General features: G+C 47.0%; 1 protein-coding gene across 3 annotated transcripts in view; it reads left to right on the forward strand.

Annotated features, from left to right (window-relative positions):
• clip1a (CAP-GLY domain containing linker protein 1a) overlaps positions 1–18,486 on the forward strand; it is a 29,593-nt gene that overhangs the window by 4,411 nt on the left and 6,696 nt on the right. Inside the window, exons 3-16 of one of the 3 annotated variants that reach the window (XM_056601527.1) lie at positions 1,685–2,220; positions 3,546–3,670; positions 4,221–4,446; positions 5,082–5,279; positions 5,758–5,849; positions 6,133–6,193; positions 8,405–8,509; positions 9,687–10,454; positions 11,105–11,162; positions 11,284–11,367; positions 11,703–11,859; positions 12,346–12,511; positions 14,342–14,536; positions 15,424–18,192. In XM_056601527.1, the coding sequence (XP_056457502.1) occupies positions 1,685–2,220; positions 3,546–3,670; positions 4,221–4,446; positions 5,082–5,279; positions 5,758–5,849; positions 6,133–6,193; positions 8,405–8,509; positions 9,687–10,454; positions 11,105–11,162; positions 11,284–11,367; positions 11,703–11,859; positions 12,346–12,511; positions 14,342–14,536; positions 15,424–18,192 (5,540 nt within the window). The remainder of the gene's footprint in view (positions 1–1,684; positions 2,221–3,545; positions 3,671–4,220; positions 4,447–5,081; positions 5,280–5,757; positions 5,850–6,132; positions 6,194–8,404; positions 8,510–9,686; positions 10,455–11,104; positions 11,163–11,283; positions 11,368–11,702; positions 11,860–12,345; positions 12,512–14,341; positions 14,537–15,423; positions 18,193–18,486) is intronic. The other 2 variants (XM_056601529.1, XM_056601528.1) reach the window with 2 other exon arrangements.

The raw sequence follows: 18,486 nt of genomic DNA on the forward strand, positions 1-18,486 counted from the left end.
GACTGTAAAGGAGCACCATATGACATGGACTCGGGTTGTATTTTAAAGGGGGGTGAGACTTGTTTTGAAATGGATTGGGCTCTGGTACGGTGTTATAAGATCAAACACCTAAATTAGAGAACTTGCCCAGCCGGTCTGCTGTGATATAAGTGTGTGACTCATTCAAACAAATCCATAGCCTGACTTTAAAGGTTGAAGATGATTTCAAGTCTGCACTCGCCACGACGCCAACGTACGTTTTTCGCAGTCAAAATAAAGCTTTGGAAGTGGTTGTCATTCCACTGTCTGTGTTCAAAGTAGTTGAAATCAATGTATATGGTTAGGGTCAAAGAATGGCTTGCAGATGAGTCTAGCAGACATGCAGTTTTCATCTGCTGAGCAGTGGGTGTAGGCTAACCTCTGGCTTGAGCTGAATTCTCTCCTTTTGTCTGCAATGAGGAGGGAGGCTTGGACGCACAAAGGTGACTGTTTTGTGCAATGCAGATGAATGTTCATCATTATTTCTGCATAATATTGTGGGGATTATGGAGATTAGGGCTGCATCCTTGTTAACCCTCATTTTGCAGCGTCTTGCCAGAATTTCAGATTGGCATCAGAATATTTGCTGGTTTAGCCAGCTTTATGGAAACGAACATCAAGACGACTTCACTTTGCAGTCTTTGGTATTTAGTTGTTCGGTCACAGGGTACGGGATGGTACTCTGAAGTCGGAGATTTCAAAAATGAACTTATCCTTGAACAATATTTTCGACGTACATTTTCAGTGTACATTTTCATTTCACCTCAGCTGCGCAGTGAACAGTTTGATTGGAAAACATGAACGGTAAGTAGAACATGATATGGCTGGGTTAAATAATTCATGAGTGAGGTGACAAGGCTTTTTTTTACCCCTGCAGCCAGGATAGTCTTCCCTCAATGTTTTTGAGTCACCATATGCTCTAACGCTTTTGATTCTAGACTTCAAGGAATAATACAGGCTAAAACATCAAATATTGATGATGTGTAATAAATTCCAGGTTTATTTGCAATTTGTTACCAGCGTTTGTGTCAGGGTTCCCTTGATCTGCTCCAGTTCGCCATTTTTCCACATAACACAGAATTAATCAGACCCAATCTTTGTATACATAAACATATTATTGAATATCAATAATAAAGATATGGTTCATATATGTATGGATACAATCCATTGCTGCTTGTTGGAAGAAACATTGACAGACATGGTATCGTGGCTTACAATCTTGGCTAATCTTGCTCCAGGCTGATGTTGAACCCGTCCGCAGTCCCTTCAGACAGTTCACCGCCTCCTCTTCAAACCAGGCTCGGCCTAATATGCATATATTCGCTTTTATCTTGTAGCGCTTCTGAGAAGGTTGCAATGTGGACAAAAAGAAGAATATCTGATACCAACGGGATGTAAGGCCATCTACAGAATTCTAGCACAGCCGTGGACGAGTGGAATACGAACCAAAACATCAGAAAGGAAGTATTATTTATAAAGCCAGACTTTCCTTTCCACTGCACTGGTAGGGTAAAAATAACCTGTACAGAACTCTGGAATAAGCTCTGGTCTTATTTCTAAGGCGCTTTGTTCCTGACTGTGATTCCTGGATGTTGTTTACCCCGAGGCGAGTTGAGGTGACGCTGACTTTCCCCTCCTCCTCCTCCTCTCGTCTTTCTGTTTCCAGCTGGAGCCAAAGCAGCGGCGGCCTACAAGCCTTCATCCGGCCCCCCCGAAGGGGAGCTCCAGGGGTCTGGGGAGACCTACCAGGTGGGCGACCGAGTATGGGTGAACGGCAACAAGCCGGGGGTGGTGCAGTTCCTGGGCGAGGCCCAGTTCGCCCCGGGCCAGTGGGCGGGCGTGGTGCTGGACGAGGCCATCGGGAAGAACGACGGCTCGGTGGCGGGCGTGCGCTACTTCCAGTGCGAGGCCATGCGGGGGATCTTCACCCGGCCGTCCAAGCTGTCCCGGACGGAGGGCGAGGAGAACGGCACCCAGACGGCCCCTCCCTCGCGCGCCGGCTCGCCCACGCCCTCGGTCACCAGCGTGGCCTCCCGCACGCCAGCGGCCAAACCGGCCGCCGCCAAGACGGTGGCGGCGCCTTCCACGCCGGCGATGACGGCGTCCAATTTGGCGAGCATCAACAGCGAGTCCATCTCCAACCTATCAGAGACCGGCTCGGTCAAGAAAGAGAGGGAGTTGAAGATGAACGATCGTGTTCTGGTCAGTGTTCAACATTAACAGAATGTTTAAAGCGAATGTAAGGTAGGCATTCATCACGTACGTGTTTTGGGAACGGCGGCAGACGTGGTCGTGCAGGCAAACTTTTGAAAACATTGCCTTCCATTATCACTTGGCCGCTTCCTTGCACAAAGATGACCGCGGGAAATGTGGCGGTGATAAATGAAATCATTTTCCCTTGTGAAGTGAGAGTAGAATCTACTCTTTGTGTTGTCCATGAGTCCAGAATGTACAACTAGTCAGGAGGCCCTTTGACACACTTGTTCTTTCAGCATGGCGGTCTCTCTGGAATGTAAACTTAACACTTGTCCCCTCCCGCTGGGTCCATCCCACGCACCACAAAGTGAATAGAAAAGAATGATGTGCTGTCAGTTAGAGGCCAATGACAACAAATATAGCGTGTGCACTTAGTCGCATGCCAAAGGAAACAGATGTAATGTGGTGTACAGTCAATCGTCAGCAAATAGAAACGCATGTAATGGTGTACTGTCAATCGTCAGCAAATAGAAACGCATGTAATGGTGCACTGTCAATCATCAGGCAATAGAAACGCATGTAATGGTGCACTGTCAATCATCAGCAAATAGAAACGCATGTAATGGTGCACTGTCAATCATCAGGCAATAGAAACGCATGTAATGGTGCACTGTCAATCATCAGGCAATAGAAACACATGTAATGTCATTCTACATCCAATAGAAACACATCTAATGGTGCACTGTCATGCATCAGCCAATGGAAACGCATGTAAATCTTTTTCATCGGCCACGATCTAATAGAAGAGCACAGTGTGCTGTGATTCAAAAGCCAATGGACGCACAGGTTTAGTAGGAGGTCCTTCACAGGCCGATAGAAAAACGTTCAACGACGAACCCCTGTGGCGAGTTAGTTTCCAACTGTTCCTTTTAGTTTGTCTAAATTCGGTTGAATGAGGCCCATCCTTCCTCTTCACCGGTTTCCTCTTCCTGTTTCTCTCCAAAGCTGAAGCACTTGCCTTGTCATTTTGTGCAGAATAGGATGTGTCCCTGTCACTCCTACACAAATAGCTGTCTCCCACACCTGTTCTCCATGTGGGGGAACCTTGCAGCTGCATATTATGGTATTTGAATGGAAAACTCGATTCAACCTACTGCTACCCTGCTCTGGGAACAGGGAGATTATGGCTAGTTTCTTTGGCTTTGATCGTATTATATCACACAGGGCTTATTACAGTGAAAAGCGGATCATTCTCTGCCTTTCTGATCGCCCCCGGGTATTAACAAAGACTTTCATATTTAAATGGTGTTGTTTTTTTCCCCCTCTCCTAGGTTGGCGGTACAAAGGCTGGGGTGGTGCGCTTCCTGGGAGAAACAGACTTTGCCAAAGGAGATTGGTGCGGTGTGGAACTGGACGAACCGCTAGGGAAGAATGATGGAGCAGTAGCAGGCACAAGGTACTGGAGACGTATCGCATGCCTGTCTTCTGCCGGGAAGTGCTTCAGGACAACACTGTACTCTCAATCTGAAACCCACTTTCTCCCTGAAGCCTTTTGCCTTTTGGGATTTACAAAAGATTTTTTTTCAAGAAAGCCTCCATTGATGCACTCTCTGGGGATTGTTCCTCCCATGCAGAGTCATGTCTGTAGTGTCCCTGAAACGAGTTAGTTACGTTATTAAGTGTATATATTCTCAGCAATGGAGGTAAAACATTCACGTTTATCGATTCGGAACAGTAAAATAATCAAATTTTGTTATCCTTGTCAAAGATTATGAACCTACGTGTTATGGTCTGGCCAAGGTTACTGATAGACACATTCTTAATCGAGATTTCCGTGGGGGAAATTTGGGTCCCATGTCTACACTCTTTTAAAATCAACCACATGCATCCCCACACCTGCACGTATTCACCGGCATCGCGTACCCAAGCCAACCGGCATGTACAGTACACTGCAGCATCTATGACACCACCACCCTCCGTGTCCCTTTGCTTCCTCTCCCTCACAGGTACTTTCAGTGCCAGCCCAAGTATGGCCTGTTTGCACCGGTTCACAAGGTCACCCGCATCGGCTTCCCCTCCACCACCCCTGCCAAGGCAAAGACCGTCGCGCGGAAGATCCCCGCCTCGACGCCCACGCCCACGGGCCTGAAGCGCAGCCCCAGCGCCAGCTCCATCAGTACCATGAGCTCCGTGGCCTCTTCAGTCAGCGCCAAGCCCAGCCGCACCGGCCTGGTGAGCCCGCCGCCTAGCTCCCCCCGCCCCCCCGCTAGTAATCCTGCACTGGGATCCTGAGTCTGATAATGGCTCTGGTTTCCTGTTAGCGAGAGCTATCGTAGCTCCGGTTTCCTGTTAGTCAGCGCTAGCGTAGCTCTGCCCTCCTGTTAGCGAGAGCTATGGTTTCATGTTAGTCAGAGTTAGCGTAGCGCTGGTCTTCGGTTAGCCAGAGATGGCCTAGCTCTGTTCCCCTGGTCTCCTGTTAGCCAGAGCTAGCGTAGCTCTGTTCCCCTGTTAACCAGAGCTAGCGTAGCTCTGGTCCCCTGTTAGCCAGAGCTAGTGTAGCTCTGCTCTCCTGTTAGCCAGAGCTAGCGTAGCTCTGGTCCCCTGTTAGCCAGAGCTAGTGTAGCTCTGCTCTCCTGTTAGCCAGAGCTAGCGTAGCTCTGCTCTCCTGTTAGCCAGAGCTAGTGTAGCTCTGCTCTCCTGTTAGCCAGAGCTAGCGTAGCTCTGCTCTCCTGTTAGCCAGAGCTAGTGTAGCTCTGCTCTCCTGTTAGCCAGAGCTAGTGTAGCTCTGCTCTCCTATTAGCCAGAGCTAGCGTAGCTCTGCCCCCCTGTCACTAAGTGTGAGCCGTGCCCTGTCTCCTGCTCCGCAGCTGACGGAGACATCGTCGCGCTACAGCCGTAAGATCTCGGGCACCACGGCGCTGCAGGAGGCGCTGAAGGAGAAGCAGCAGCACATCGAGCAGCTCATGGCCGAGAGGGACATGGAGAGGGCCGAGGTGGCCAAGGCCACCAGCCACGTGGGGGAGGTGGAGCAGGAGCTCAACCTGCTGCGGGACGACCAGGACCAGGTGACGTTATTACAATGCATAATCTGTCCTTCTGGTGTTATGTCACTGTATAGCACCGTTAAACCAGAGACGTGTTCATAGTTCATCTAGACTCTGCATAGCCTCCCTCTTTAACCCTCCCACTCCCTCACACCCCTCCTACGCTCTTACTGTATGCTGTAAGTCCTGGCACTTAATGTACGCACTTATTGAATGCTGTGCGTCCTTGCACTTAAAAATAGTACTTGGAGTTGTGTAGCATCTTATCCTACTTAGCTTTGTACAGGGATTAAGTTAACCTAGTGATTGTAAGTGTTTGGCACTTGGTTCTATGAACATCCTTACTGTACCGAAAGCAATATATTGTTTCTTTCTTCTGTCAAATGTACTAATTGCAAGTTGCTTTGGATAAGTGTCTGCTAGATGTGACATGGGAGGTCACTCTGCCTTCTTAACAGCTCTGAAATGTCTTCCACTGACTTTGGTTTTGGTATTGAAGATGGAGTCCAAAATGGACCAGCTGCGAGCCCTGGTGGAGGCAGCGGACAAGGAGAAGGTGGAACTGCTGAACCACCTGGAGGAGGAGAAGAGGTAGGGATCTTCTCTCTAAGCCCAAGCACCCAACTGTAAAGTAACACGATGATCTCTGCAGAGCGTGTGTGTGTGTGTGTGTGTGTGTGTGTGTGTGTGTGTGTGTGTGTGTGTGTGTGTGTGTGTGTGTGTGTGTGTGTGTGTGTGTGTGTGTGTGTGTGTGTGTGTGTGTGTGTGTGTGTGTGTGTGTGTGTGTGTGTGTGTGTTGAAGGGGGAAACCCATTACATCTTCCTAAGTACAAACAGTTTTTCAAAGCTGCTGTGTTTAATTTGTGTTGAACAGGAAGGTTGAGGACCTTCAGTTCCGTGTAGAAGAAGCGTGTATTACCAAGGGTGACCTGGAGGTAAATATGAATAATAATATATAAACACGTAACCCTGGAGGTAAATGTACGACCCAATATCCACAGCACCCGATCTCAAGCACAATGTAACAATTGCGTGTCATTTTTTGTACGTCGTTGTTACAGAATGTGCCTCTGTTGCTTAAGTGATATTTTATTGCAACTCAACTCTTGGCTAGCTCATTCAAAATGAGTGCCATTTAATAACGTTTAAGGAATTTAAGTATCTGCAAGGTCTGCTGTATTCTTTCGCTATAGATTTCCCAGCTTCATAAGATCTCTGTAGAAGGATTGATTTCGTCTTCCTAAGCCTTTTTAAAATAACACAGCCAAAACACAATCCACAGAGATGACAGCCTGAGCATTTATAGACCTCGTAAGTGATGAGCATCAGGAATTCTGCATCGCTGAGATGGATGAGGCTTGCGCATAGTTGGCTCTGTCTCTGTCAGCGTTTATTGCAGGCGTTCCAAAACAAAACCCACTATTCCTAAAACGCTACTTGAATCTGGCTGTTTTGCTTACCGCAAGATAGTTACCCACTGTCTCTGAGTCTCGTCCGCTTGGTGCTAGCATTGTTCCACTGCCATATCTAGGCAGGTATTGGGCTGTCACTTACGAGGTGTGTACTGTGCAGCAAAGTAAAATACCTTAACTTTACATGTAGATGCAAAGTTAGAATGAAAGCATCATTGACGGAATAATGTGCTGTGATGCTTTTCTACCTCAGAGTCATATAATAGGACTAACTACCTCAGCATGCCTAGACAATAGTCTAAAATCACTTTGATTCTTGATTCATCTGTAATCATAAACAATTAGAGATCTGCCACTCGAGTCAAGGGTGTTCTGTATTGGAATGGTTTACTCTCGTTCCTACCTGATGAAACCTTCTCTGTTTATAATCTCCCAGTAGGCAGGCAGTAATACTAACTACTAGGTAGCAGTACTGTGTACCCTGGTGTGAGATGGACCTGTGTTTGATCTAAGGGCTTATGTTGTTTGTTCCACAGTTCCTCACCAATCAAGGGCCTGTTACGCTCTCCTTGAAGGCATCCTTCCACAAAATAGATCTAAAAATAATTCTCAAAGGGTTAGAATACACCCTTTCTATCTTCCTTTTCTGTAATTGTTTACTAACCGTGTTCTTAATATATAACGTGACGTGGTTTGAGGGTGTGGTTAAAACGCATGCATGAAGCTTGGACCGTATCAAAGTCAATCCAGATCTTACACCGTGCGCCTCAGTCCAATGATCCGTGTTGGATTTCAAGCTTCTTGTCTTAACACCGTGCTGACCCTCCCTCCAGTACCTTCCTGCTCAATGATGTGACCTTGTTGCTTTCTTCCTTGTTCCTGTGTTGTTTTCCTCGTTTCCTCCGCTATGATTGATCCAATGCTTAGCATGGAACCACTGGAGATGCCCACCACCCCCCCCCCCCCATCCCCTAGACACACTCCCCCACCTGCAGCCTTAATCCTTCTCAGGGTTAGGGTCTGATATGGGTTGGTTATTTTCTAACGGGAGTCCCTTTCTATTTGATTTTACTTTTAAGTTCAACAAATTTATTAAACCACTGTGCATCGAGTCAAGTTTCTATAAACTCGCAGTATACAGGAAGTAAATGACTTGCTCACTAATGAGAGAAGGCACAGTTGGGTGTGATTGTTTATATCGTTTTGATATATTAAGTGTAATTAATGTAATGATTTGTTCAACTGTTCTGATCCCCAAAGGGAGATCAGAATATGAATGATAAAACACAAGTAACGGGCAGTTAACTCGTCCCTCTTGCCACTGAATGCAAAAGTGTCAAACCATTCAACACTGCTTTCTCTTCACATGTGCGGTGATGTGACCTTTATTAATGCGATGTACCCGCTGCTTCGCCGCACAAACCGTTCTGAATCCATAACAACAACAACGTGCTCACCGGGTGTCGTCCTGCATGTCGTTTAACTTTGAGTCATCTGCATCCATCAACCCACACCTCTGCATCTCATAACCCATGAGGGGCCTGCATCCCCTTCCTTCACCCCCACCCCCCCATCACCCCCTGACCCCATCCACCCTGTCCTCCCAACAACCCCTTCCCAAACCCCCCCCCCTTCTCCCACCACTTCCTGGTTCCTGTCTTGGCTGTGGTGGGCTGGCATGTGATGGTGGCACTGGTGTGTTCTCTTCCTCTTCCCCTTTTGTTTTACTAACAGACGCAGACCAAACTGGAGCATGCCCACATTAAGGAGCTCGAGCAGAGCCTGCTCTTTGAAAAGACCAAAGCTGACAAACTCCAAAGGGAGCTAGAAGACACTAGGGTAATGGACTCCTTTGCGCTGCCATGTTCCCTGTTCTGCAGAGAGATAGAGGGGAGAGAGACAAAGGCTACTGCCGAGAAACACTAACGCTTATCTGCGCTGTCCTAATGGCCTCTGGCTATAAACCTGACGCTCCTGTTAGACCACACAGGAGACGTTTAACTGATTGCTTGGTTAAAAAATGGGAGAAATATAAGACAGGTTCTTAGGAAATGCTTTTCCACTTGGAGTGGAATGTAATACACGTCCGGCCTGAAGCTCAGCATAGCGTCATACTTTGCCACATCACGCAGCAATCTCGTTTTCCCTGAGGTCTTAAGAGATAAGGGCTTCGTTGGGGACATTCGATTTCATCTTCATTTTGAAAAAAGTACCAAGACGATGGCCTCACAAGGCCCTACCCTAACCTCTCACCCCCCCCCAAATAGCTAGATCTGTGACCTCGTAGTGCGTGTTGTGGTTGGTGTGCAGGCCTCAGTCTTGATGCCACAGCAGCTACCCTCCCACCCATGCCTCCTCCAGGACGGTTAGACGGCTCTCCGCTACCGAACAGCGCTCTCCCCCCCGAGACGTCAATCAATATTCTATATTTATTCGTTACTCGCAAAATCCAGTTTGAGTATTCAACCGTTTTTTAGGTTGATATAGATTTTGCGTAAAAGTGTTGAAGTGGGCTTTTAGCAATAGGGAAAAGTTGGAACATGTAGAAGATTTCTATATAAAATGGTCTTCTCTTGGGGGATACGTATTGAAAAGGTGCATCTGCCTCCTTAATAACGGGAACATTTGAAGTGGCTCCTCTACGTGAATCATACAGAAATACACATTAGAAATGAGTCGATCAGATACGGCCAAAATTCTTTCGTTGCATTTCAATCATCATTTCAGTCATTAAGGCCATACTTTCTGTGGCCACAAGAGGCCAGTATATTCTTTAATTGACTGCTGTGTAAATACTGCTGTAAGCTAGTGCTCTGTTATATATTAAATCATTATTATTTGTATATACTTTACGTCCTCACAGTTCCTAGAGAGATCATTATTGTGTTCACGACGATGATAATAATGATAGCTCTTCACATTGACGCACTTAAACACGGTTTGAACCCGTCAAACGGAACACGCACGTCTCCGCCTCCGCTTCGACACCTTGACGGTTAGATTTGTCCTCATGTAGGTCGTTACCGTGTCCGAGAAGTCTCGCATCATGGAGCTGGAGCGAGACCTGTCCCTCAAGGGGGGGGAGGTGGCCGACCTGCGGCTGCGTCTGGAGAGCCAGCAGGGCCCCGGCGACCCGGAGCCCTCCCCTCTGCTGGAGGAGATCAGCTCGCTGCGGGCGCAGCTCACCTCCCTGGAGGCCCGGCGGCTGGAGGAGACGCAGACGCTCGGCGAGAAGCTGGAGGGCCAGGAGAGGGCCCACGCCGAGAGCCTGGCCCAGGTCCAGGTGGCCTCGGTCCGGCTCACGGGGGACAAGCAGCAGCTGCAGGACCGCCTGAGCCAGGCGGAGAAGGCGAGCGCCGACGTGGCGGAGCTGTGGCGCTCCAAGCTGGAGTCGGCCCTGGCCTCCCACCAGGCGGCCATGGAGGAGCTGAAGGCGTCCCTCAGCAAGGGCGCCGGCGCCCAGACGGAGGAGCTGGTGGCCACCAGGACCACGCTGGAGCGGCTGAAGGTGGAGCACAAGACGGCCCTGGAGGAGGCGGCCGCCCGGCACGAGGCCAGCGGCACGGACTGGTTCACGGAGAGGGAGGCGCTGAAGGCCCGGCTGCTGGGGCTGACCGAGGAGAAGGAGAGGCTGGAGGAGGCGCTGCACTCCAAGGTGGAGCGGGCGGAGGAGCAGCACCTGGTAGAGATGGAGGAGGTCCTGGGGAAGCTGCACGCCGGCGAGCTGGCGCTGAAGGAGGCGGACAAGGACAAGGAGACCCAGGAGGCGGAGCTGAAGAGCCTGGTCAGTTGGTCCAGCAGCACGGGGTTGTTTGGAGCTTCATAGACACACCGATGGGCGTCTGTGTTTTGGTTAAGCATAAATGTTGTCATATTTTAAGAACCATATTTGATATAATTAACAAACATATTTACAGTCACCTGCTTGATTTAATACGATAGTAGTAATGGATAGTTATAATGGGGTAAAATACCTAAGTGGTGCTGCGTACAGCGATGGTTCCCAATAAATACACATGCAGTGGCTGAGCATAGAGTGCCCGCACCCCCTTTAAACACAATTATTACCACAAGACGGCTGTGGCCAGTTGGGTACATCAGAAAGAAAGTCAGAAACACTGCTTACGTCTGAATATTAAGCACAAATTAAAACAAGACATCAATGAAAAATATTACAATGGAAAACGGGATGGAATGCACACAGCAACATATTTTTTTTAGAATAACAAACAATTTTACAATATCTTCTAAACATTATTTATATTTAATAAATATCGATATGTGTATAATTAAATTAGTCTTATCCAAGACTACATCCATGAACCAGCTGCAGTACCCGTCCGTTCCCCCAGAGGTGCCTGAGGACCCTGCCGTCAGTACCCAGGTTGAAAAACACTGACATGCATTATATATGATTATTATTTTTTTCTTTAGAAACACAAGTTGACAGAGAATGCAGAGGAACAGACGATATCTGCCAAAAATGTGCAAGGTAACGTATTAGCCATATTCTTTCTCCACCGTTGCCTGATTACATCTAAAATAATTACTTCCTTATCTGTCGACTAGTTTCATAGTAAAGTTGTGGCTGAATTGATTTTCATTTTTTTCAGAAATGCATGATAATCTCAGCAAGAAGGAGGAGCAGTGCACATCACTGACCACTGAATCCGAAACCCTTAGAAGTCAACTTGCAGGTGAGATCTTTTTCTATTGTTTTTTTTTGTTATGGCATCCTATCAAATACAACAGTATTGCAATACATTGGCTCTAACCCTTCGCTCAAACCACATGGGCACACCCATGTCCTCACAGCTCAATCTGGGCCCAATTTGACTAGGTAGTCTACGCATGGTTTGGGATGATGTTTTTCATAGGATGATGACGTTGTCGAAAAGGCTTCATTAATCTGACGTTGGATGGATGGCAAAAGGGTGAAGTGATGGTTAATGCTAAACCAACCAAATGGGCTGAATCCAATGAACTGATATTCCCATTGCATCTGACTTGGCCCGTCCCCATCCGTCCGCAGGCCTGGAGAGGAAGCTCAAGACCGGGGAGGAGAAGGTGGAGCAGCTGGCAAAAGACAAGGCCCAGCTGGAAGGGGACATCTCAAACATGATGAAGTCCTCTGGAGACAGCTCTGAGCAGCTCACCAAGATGAACCAAGACATCACGCAGAAGCAAAGGTTAGGGCGTCACTGCCATAACATGGACGGATACAGAGAAGCTACGGTTAGGGCCTCACTGCCATAACATGGATAGATACAGAGAAGCTACGGTTAGGGCCTCACTGCCATAACATGGATAGATACACAGAAGTTAAGGTTGGTCATCACTACCATAACATGGATAGATACACAGAAGCTAATTTTGGTCCTCACTACAATAACATGGATAGATACATAGAAGCAAAGGTTAGGGCATCACTGCTATGACATACCGGGCTTGTTGAGGGATAGTTGAGGGATCAAAGCATCCGAAATTAGGCTGATTTATTCTTTAAATCCATGCCTGTTGTATATGGGATGCCTATAAATATATTACAATTTAGTTTATCCAATATCCTCCCCGCCCAGTCAGTTAGCTACCACCACAAATAGAACCTAATGATGTGTGGAAAGACTGAACTGACTTCTATCTCTTGTGTCCCCCGGCTCCCTCAACGTATCCAGGAGGGTAGAGGAGCTGCAGAGCCAGCTGGCGGAGGAGAAGGAGCGGGTAGCACACCTCACCGAGCAGCAGGAGCAGGAGCTCTCCAGAAGAGAGCAGCAGCTGGCCGAGACCAAGGACACCTTCTCGGCTCAAGCCTCCTCCCTCCAGGAGAAGATCGTCCACTTGGTGAGGTCCCAGCCCGCGTCCCGTCTGTTGCAGCGCTGCGCTGCTGTGCGCGTTCCTGACGGCAGAGAGCGTTGGAACTCAGGAGATGGTTTGCAGTGACTTCAGAAATGAAGGGATGCATCTGTTTCTAGAAATGGCGGGATAAGCTATTTTTGTGAAGCTTCTCAGATGCTCAGCTAATGGTAAATGGACTGCATTCATATTAGAGCCCGACCGATAAAGGATTTTTAAGGCCGATACGATATAAATATTTGGTGATTTAAAAATCCGATATTTCGATATATCGGCCGATTTTTAAAAATAAATTCCAGAAACTTGAAACAAAACATAAACAGATTTCCCTAACATTGGTTATTTGTAGTTATTTATGAGTCGTCACTAAATAATAAGGTATTGCAGTTTAAAAATAAACTTTATTTTATTGTTTTATTGTCACAACAGAAAAATCAAAATTTATTAAAGTTCTGATAAATAAAATTTATAAAAATACAAACTTAAGATGTGAAACTCCAAAGTCCTTTGAACAAAAACACAATAACCAAAATAAATAATAATAATGATTTTTAATGTATTAATTAATCGTCCGATACCGATAGTTTGGAAAATGCCTAATATCGGCCGATAATATCGGCCCGCCGATAATATCGGCCCGCCGATATATTGGTTGGGCTCTAATTTATATAGCGCCTTTCTAACCAGTGGCCACTAAAAACTCTTTAAAATATTGCCTCGTGTTCACTAGGGATGGGCAAAATGATTCTTTTCCGGGAACTAGTTCTTTCAGTTCAGTTCACTATAATGATTCGTTTATTTGATTCGGTCGTTTTGATTCGTTCGTTACGTCAGATTACATCCTAAAAAACTTTTTAATTGGTCATGGGTCCGGATAGGATCGTCAAGACCGCAGTCCGCCGTTTGGAGATGCCTGCTATATAGTATATCGAACGTCCCACCAATAATTATACCACTTGCTTACTCTCTATATTTCATTCATGGTTTTACATTTATAATTTTATTTTACTTTACATTAGATTTTTCATTGTTCAGGCATTACAGAACTTGCATGGTCATAAATAAAAAATACGAACTTCAGTTTAATTTCTTTGTTTGTTCTTAAATTGACGTAGAATGGAGCAAAGACTCCTGGGATTGGGAAATGCGTTTATCCAATAAACAGATGGAGGTCAAGTCTATTTTCGAAAAAATGTAGGGGGATATATGAGTGGCCCCACGTCGAATGGTATGACCCAAGATACGTCAGACAGAAAGCGCGCATATTCGACGGTACCGCCTTGTCATTGGTTTACCCAGGTGCCATTCCAACACCATTGCTACCTCTCATTGGCTGAATCTTTGAGAACGTTGTAGACTCAATCAATATAAGTTGCGGGGAGACGGAGCTCTATTCGTTCGTATATTTTATTTACGTGACCATATGTTTGGTTTATGTTAAAAAAAAAAGAATCAAAGAACCAGTTCTTCTTGTTTTGGGGAACCAGTTCTTGTCATTCACGTTCGGGATTCGTTCGTTGTAACGAATCAGTCGCGACCGACACATCCCTAGTGTTCACCCATTCATGCACACATTCACACACCAAGAGCGGAGACAACCATGGAACCGGAGCAGTTAGCGTAGTGTCTTGCTCAGGGACACTGACAATCCGCTAGGAGGAGCCAGGGATCAAACTAGCAACCTCTCCCTCCTGAGCCACATGCCGCCCCCATTAAACGTCATCCAATCACATTCATGCTCCAAACAGATACTTGCTGGTTCGTGTTTCAAATTTGGACTGTTTTTCACTCGTGCTCTTTCCTCCCGCTCCCATGTAGGAGAAGACCATCCAACAAGGTGAAGCTCTGGTCGAGGAGCTGAAGGAGGCCCAGAAGAAGGCCTCCGAGCAGGCGTCTGAGCTCCACGCCAAGGAGTTGGAGGCCCTGCGGGCGGAGCTCAGCTCCTCCAGGAGCACAGCCCAGGAGCTGGAGAAGGAGGTCTCTGAGCTCCGGCCATTGAAGGAGCAGTCTGAGGTGAGCCCTTTTCATCCAGCTAGACGTAGATGCTTTTGATGAGAGAATATTTTGCTGTTCCATTTTTTTTTTTTTTCAGAGTTTACAAGTAGAATGAAACCAACATGAAAAAAGGAAATACATTTTATAATTAATGTGTAATCATTTTCTGCTTTTGAACTCTTTCAAAAGATCAATGCTCAACTTCCATTGTCCCGTTCGGTTAAGCAAAAGCGTCGTACGACATCGTCAGTCTAATGTGCGTTAACGCACCAGAGGGTTTCTTTCATTCGATGTCATCTACAGGTTGCTTTCTTCGCTGCTTAACATAAATATAGTTGATGCACAGGATTTGACCTGAATCAGATTCACTAACAACAAACCCAATGACTATTTAGATGCATCAGCTTATTTAAACAAAATAGGCATTTCGGTGTTCAAGTGCATTCAGTCATTTTTGGAATAACATTTTCACTTCCGCTTCGGTAAATCTGAGGCAATCCATCTCCAATGTAGTTAATGATATCCGTGTCATTTGTATTATAACCCTTGTTTTAAATGTAAAACAATAATTACAACTGGTTAAGACGCGTCCCTCAGCTGCATGTGTTGTACATCAAAATTTAGTGAGTCTTATTTCCACGTTTACATATTTATCTGCCTTATTCTCCTCAGTGAAAATGTTAATCCAAAGTGAAACAAAGAATTATGTTGCAACGCGGTTGTTGCTGGTGGGAGGTGTGGCTGGGCGCTTCCTCTGGTTTTATGCTTCAGCAGCTTCACCTTTCATTTGCATACCATTTATTATTATTATTCATAATGTTATTTTGTGGCTTGTACCTGCTCGGTTTATGTTGGGATTCATCTTTTCCTGTATGTATACACATCCCTCCCTCTGTTTTCCCCAGCGTCTATCAGCTGACGTTCATTCCTCCCGCCAGGACGTTGAGCAGTTGTCCCAGAAAGCGGCGACGCAGAGTGTAGCTCTAGAGCAGGCGTGTAAGGAGAGTGAGCAGAGTAAGGTCCAGAAAGAGGCTCTAGAAAAGCAGCTTGCTGAGGTACAGGCCAAGCTGGCTGCACTGGAGGTCAGCCACAAGGAGGTTTCCCTCAAGAACGAGTCGTTGCAAACCACGACGGATAAGCTCCTTAATGACAACAAGCAGTCGGACGGGGTGAAGGGCTCTCTGGGTAAGGAGTTGGAAAAGGTTAAAAACCTTCTCCAGGAGAGACAAGCGGAAAATCAAACCCTGAAGCAAGCGAATCGTGAACAAGAGACCCAGCTTGAAGACCTTCGTAGAGAGAGCTCAGACCAACAGGAGACACTGCAGAAGCATCAGCAGGACCTGCAGCAGTTGGAGTCGAAGAAGAAGCAGCTTCTAGAGGACTATGAAGGCGTCTGCAAAGAGAGGAGCCGACTTCAGGAGGAGCTCCAGGAGAACGTGTCAATGTCGACCCTGGAGCGGGAAACCCTCGTTTCGGAGAGAGACTCGGCCCGAAACTCCAAAAAAGCACTTGATCTTAAAAACTCAGAGCTGCAGGCGAAGCTTCAGTCCTTGAGCTTGGAGAAGGAAGATCTCACCATGAAGAACAGCCAGCTGCAAGCCGCGACCGAAACGCTGACGAAGGAGAAGGATGAGATGTCTGCTCAAATCAGTGCGGTCACTTCTGATAAGGAACGCCTCGACGCAGTGAATGTGGATCTTCAGAACAGTCTTGGCGCCACCAAGAAGGATCTGGAGAAGACGACGAGGGAAAAGGACGAGGTCGAGGCCTCCAAACAGAGCATGGCCAAGATGCTCGAAGAGTTCAAGATGAGCAGTCAGGTGACTGACTCCGAGAGGCTCCAGCTCCTGCAGGAGAAGGAGGACATGCTAGCCGCCCAAAGAAAGGTGATCTCTGAGAAGGAGGCACTGCTTAAGGAGAAGGAGGAGCTAACGGAAAAGCTTCGGGTCTCGTCTGAGCAATCGGTCGAGTCCAACGAAAAGGTGAAGGAACTGTCTGCTACTTTTGAACAGCAGAACCAAGCGCTTAAATTTCAGATAACAGAACATGAGAAGGGACTTTGTGCCACGAAGAAGGATAAAGTGACCCTGGAGTCTTCTCTGGAAAATGAAAAGATGGAGAAGGAGAAATTGGTTATTGAGGTGAAAGAACTTGAAGAGAAGAACTTGAAAGCCACCTCTGACAAAACGGTTATTCTGATGGAGCGAGATAAGCTAGCGAGTGAACTGCGGACCTTCAAGGATCAGTTGGAGAGCTCCTCCAAAACAAACACAGACCTTACAGAAGAGAAGTCCAGTTTAACAACGAAATTGGATAAATTGACGAAGAAAAAAGCTCAGGTTGAAGCCAAGAACAATTCTTTGAAACAAGAAAAAACAGATCTAGAGAAACAATTGCAAAAACATCAGGCTGACATGGAAGTTCTACAGACGGGAAAAAACGAACTTATCGAAGAGCATGACAAGCTGAAAGCAGACGCCGAACAAGTTCGTTTGGAACTTGTGCAGCGGGTGGAGAACCTTACCAAAGATTGTACTCTGTTCAACTCAAAGCAGGCGGACAATGAGAAGAACACACAGTTGCTGCAGAAGGAGAAAGAGGGTTTGCTCCAGGAAATCCAAGAGCTGAAGGGAAAAGTACAATCAGTGTCAGAGGCAAAGAGTCTTCTGGAGACTCAAGTTGAGGCTGCGACGGAAGAGCGGAATAAAGCCACTTCCAGCCAGGATGGCATCTCTAGACAGATTGTGGATCTTCAGACAAAGGTCTCCTCACTGACACAGGTAAACGCTAAGATGTCTACCACTCTAGAAAGCGAAGTCAAGGAAAAGAAAACCTTAACCCTGCAAGCAGAGGACATGAGCTCTAAGCTGAAGCTGGTTGAACAAGAGCAGAGTAGTTTGGCAAAAGACAAAGAAGACTTGTCATCTAAACTTGAGGAACTCCAAAAACAGACCAGCTCCCTGTCTTCAGAGAAGGAAACTCTTTTAGCCGCACAATGTACGCTTCAGCAGGATCTATCTTCGCTCCGCCTTAGCCAGGAGAGTAGCGATGCAGAACACTCCAGACTCCTGGAGCAGGTAGAGCAGCTCAAAACAGCCAGGGAAAGTCTAGAGGCCAGTACCAAGGTCCTACAAAACGAGAAGGAGCTCTTAGAGAAACAGTGCAAGAGTGTCACTGAGGAGGCGTCAGCGTCCGACCGGGCGAGGGAGGGAATAACCACCGATATGGCTGACCTGAGAGCTCAGAGGGACGCCCTGCAAACACAGAGGGACGAAGCCACCAAGCAGACCAGCTCCCTGTCTTCAGAGAAGGAAACTCTTTTAGCCGCACAATGTACGCTTCAGCAGGATCTATCTTCGCTCCGCCTTAGCCAGGAGAGTAGCGATGCAGAACACTCCAGACTCCTGGAGCAGGTAGAGCAGCTCAAAACAGCCAGGGAAAGTCTAGAGGCCAGTACCAAGGTCCTACAAAACGAGAAGGAGCTCTTAGAGAAACAGTGCAAGAGTGTCACTGAGGAGGCGTCAGCGTCCGACCGGGCAAGGGAGGGAATAACCACCGATATGGCTGACCTGAGAGCTCAGAGGGACGCCCTGCAAACACAGAGGGACGAAGCCACCAAGCAAGTGGCCCTGCTTGACGCCCAGCTCAAACTTGCTCTATCTAAGCAGCTTGAGGTATTCCTCTCCCCCCTACTGCAAAGTATGAAGTCACTAACATAGCCTTAGACCCCGATCTTTAACTGCATGCCTGCCAGTTCCTTCTCCTTCCACTTTCCTTTCCCACTACCATTTTCTCATCCTTGTGCTAACCAGCTCTGGGTAACCCTTATTTCTGAAACATTCTGACACCTGTTGGCTCATAACCGGATCTAAAATCGGTATCTTTCGCTAAGGGGTGTTTTGAAAAGCGGCAATTGCTCGCCATTATGTGCCTCAGTTGACTCAATCTGAAAGTAACAAACATAAAAA

This window comes from Gadus chalcogrammus, chromosome 11 (genome assembly GCF_026213295.1).
Source record: "Gadus chalcogrammus isolate NIFS_2021 chromosome 11, NIFS_Gcha_1.0, whole genome shotgun sequence".
Classification (NCBI taxonomy): Eukaryota; Metazoa; Chordata; class Actinopteri; order Gadiformes; family Gadidae; genus Gadus; species Gadus chalcogrammus.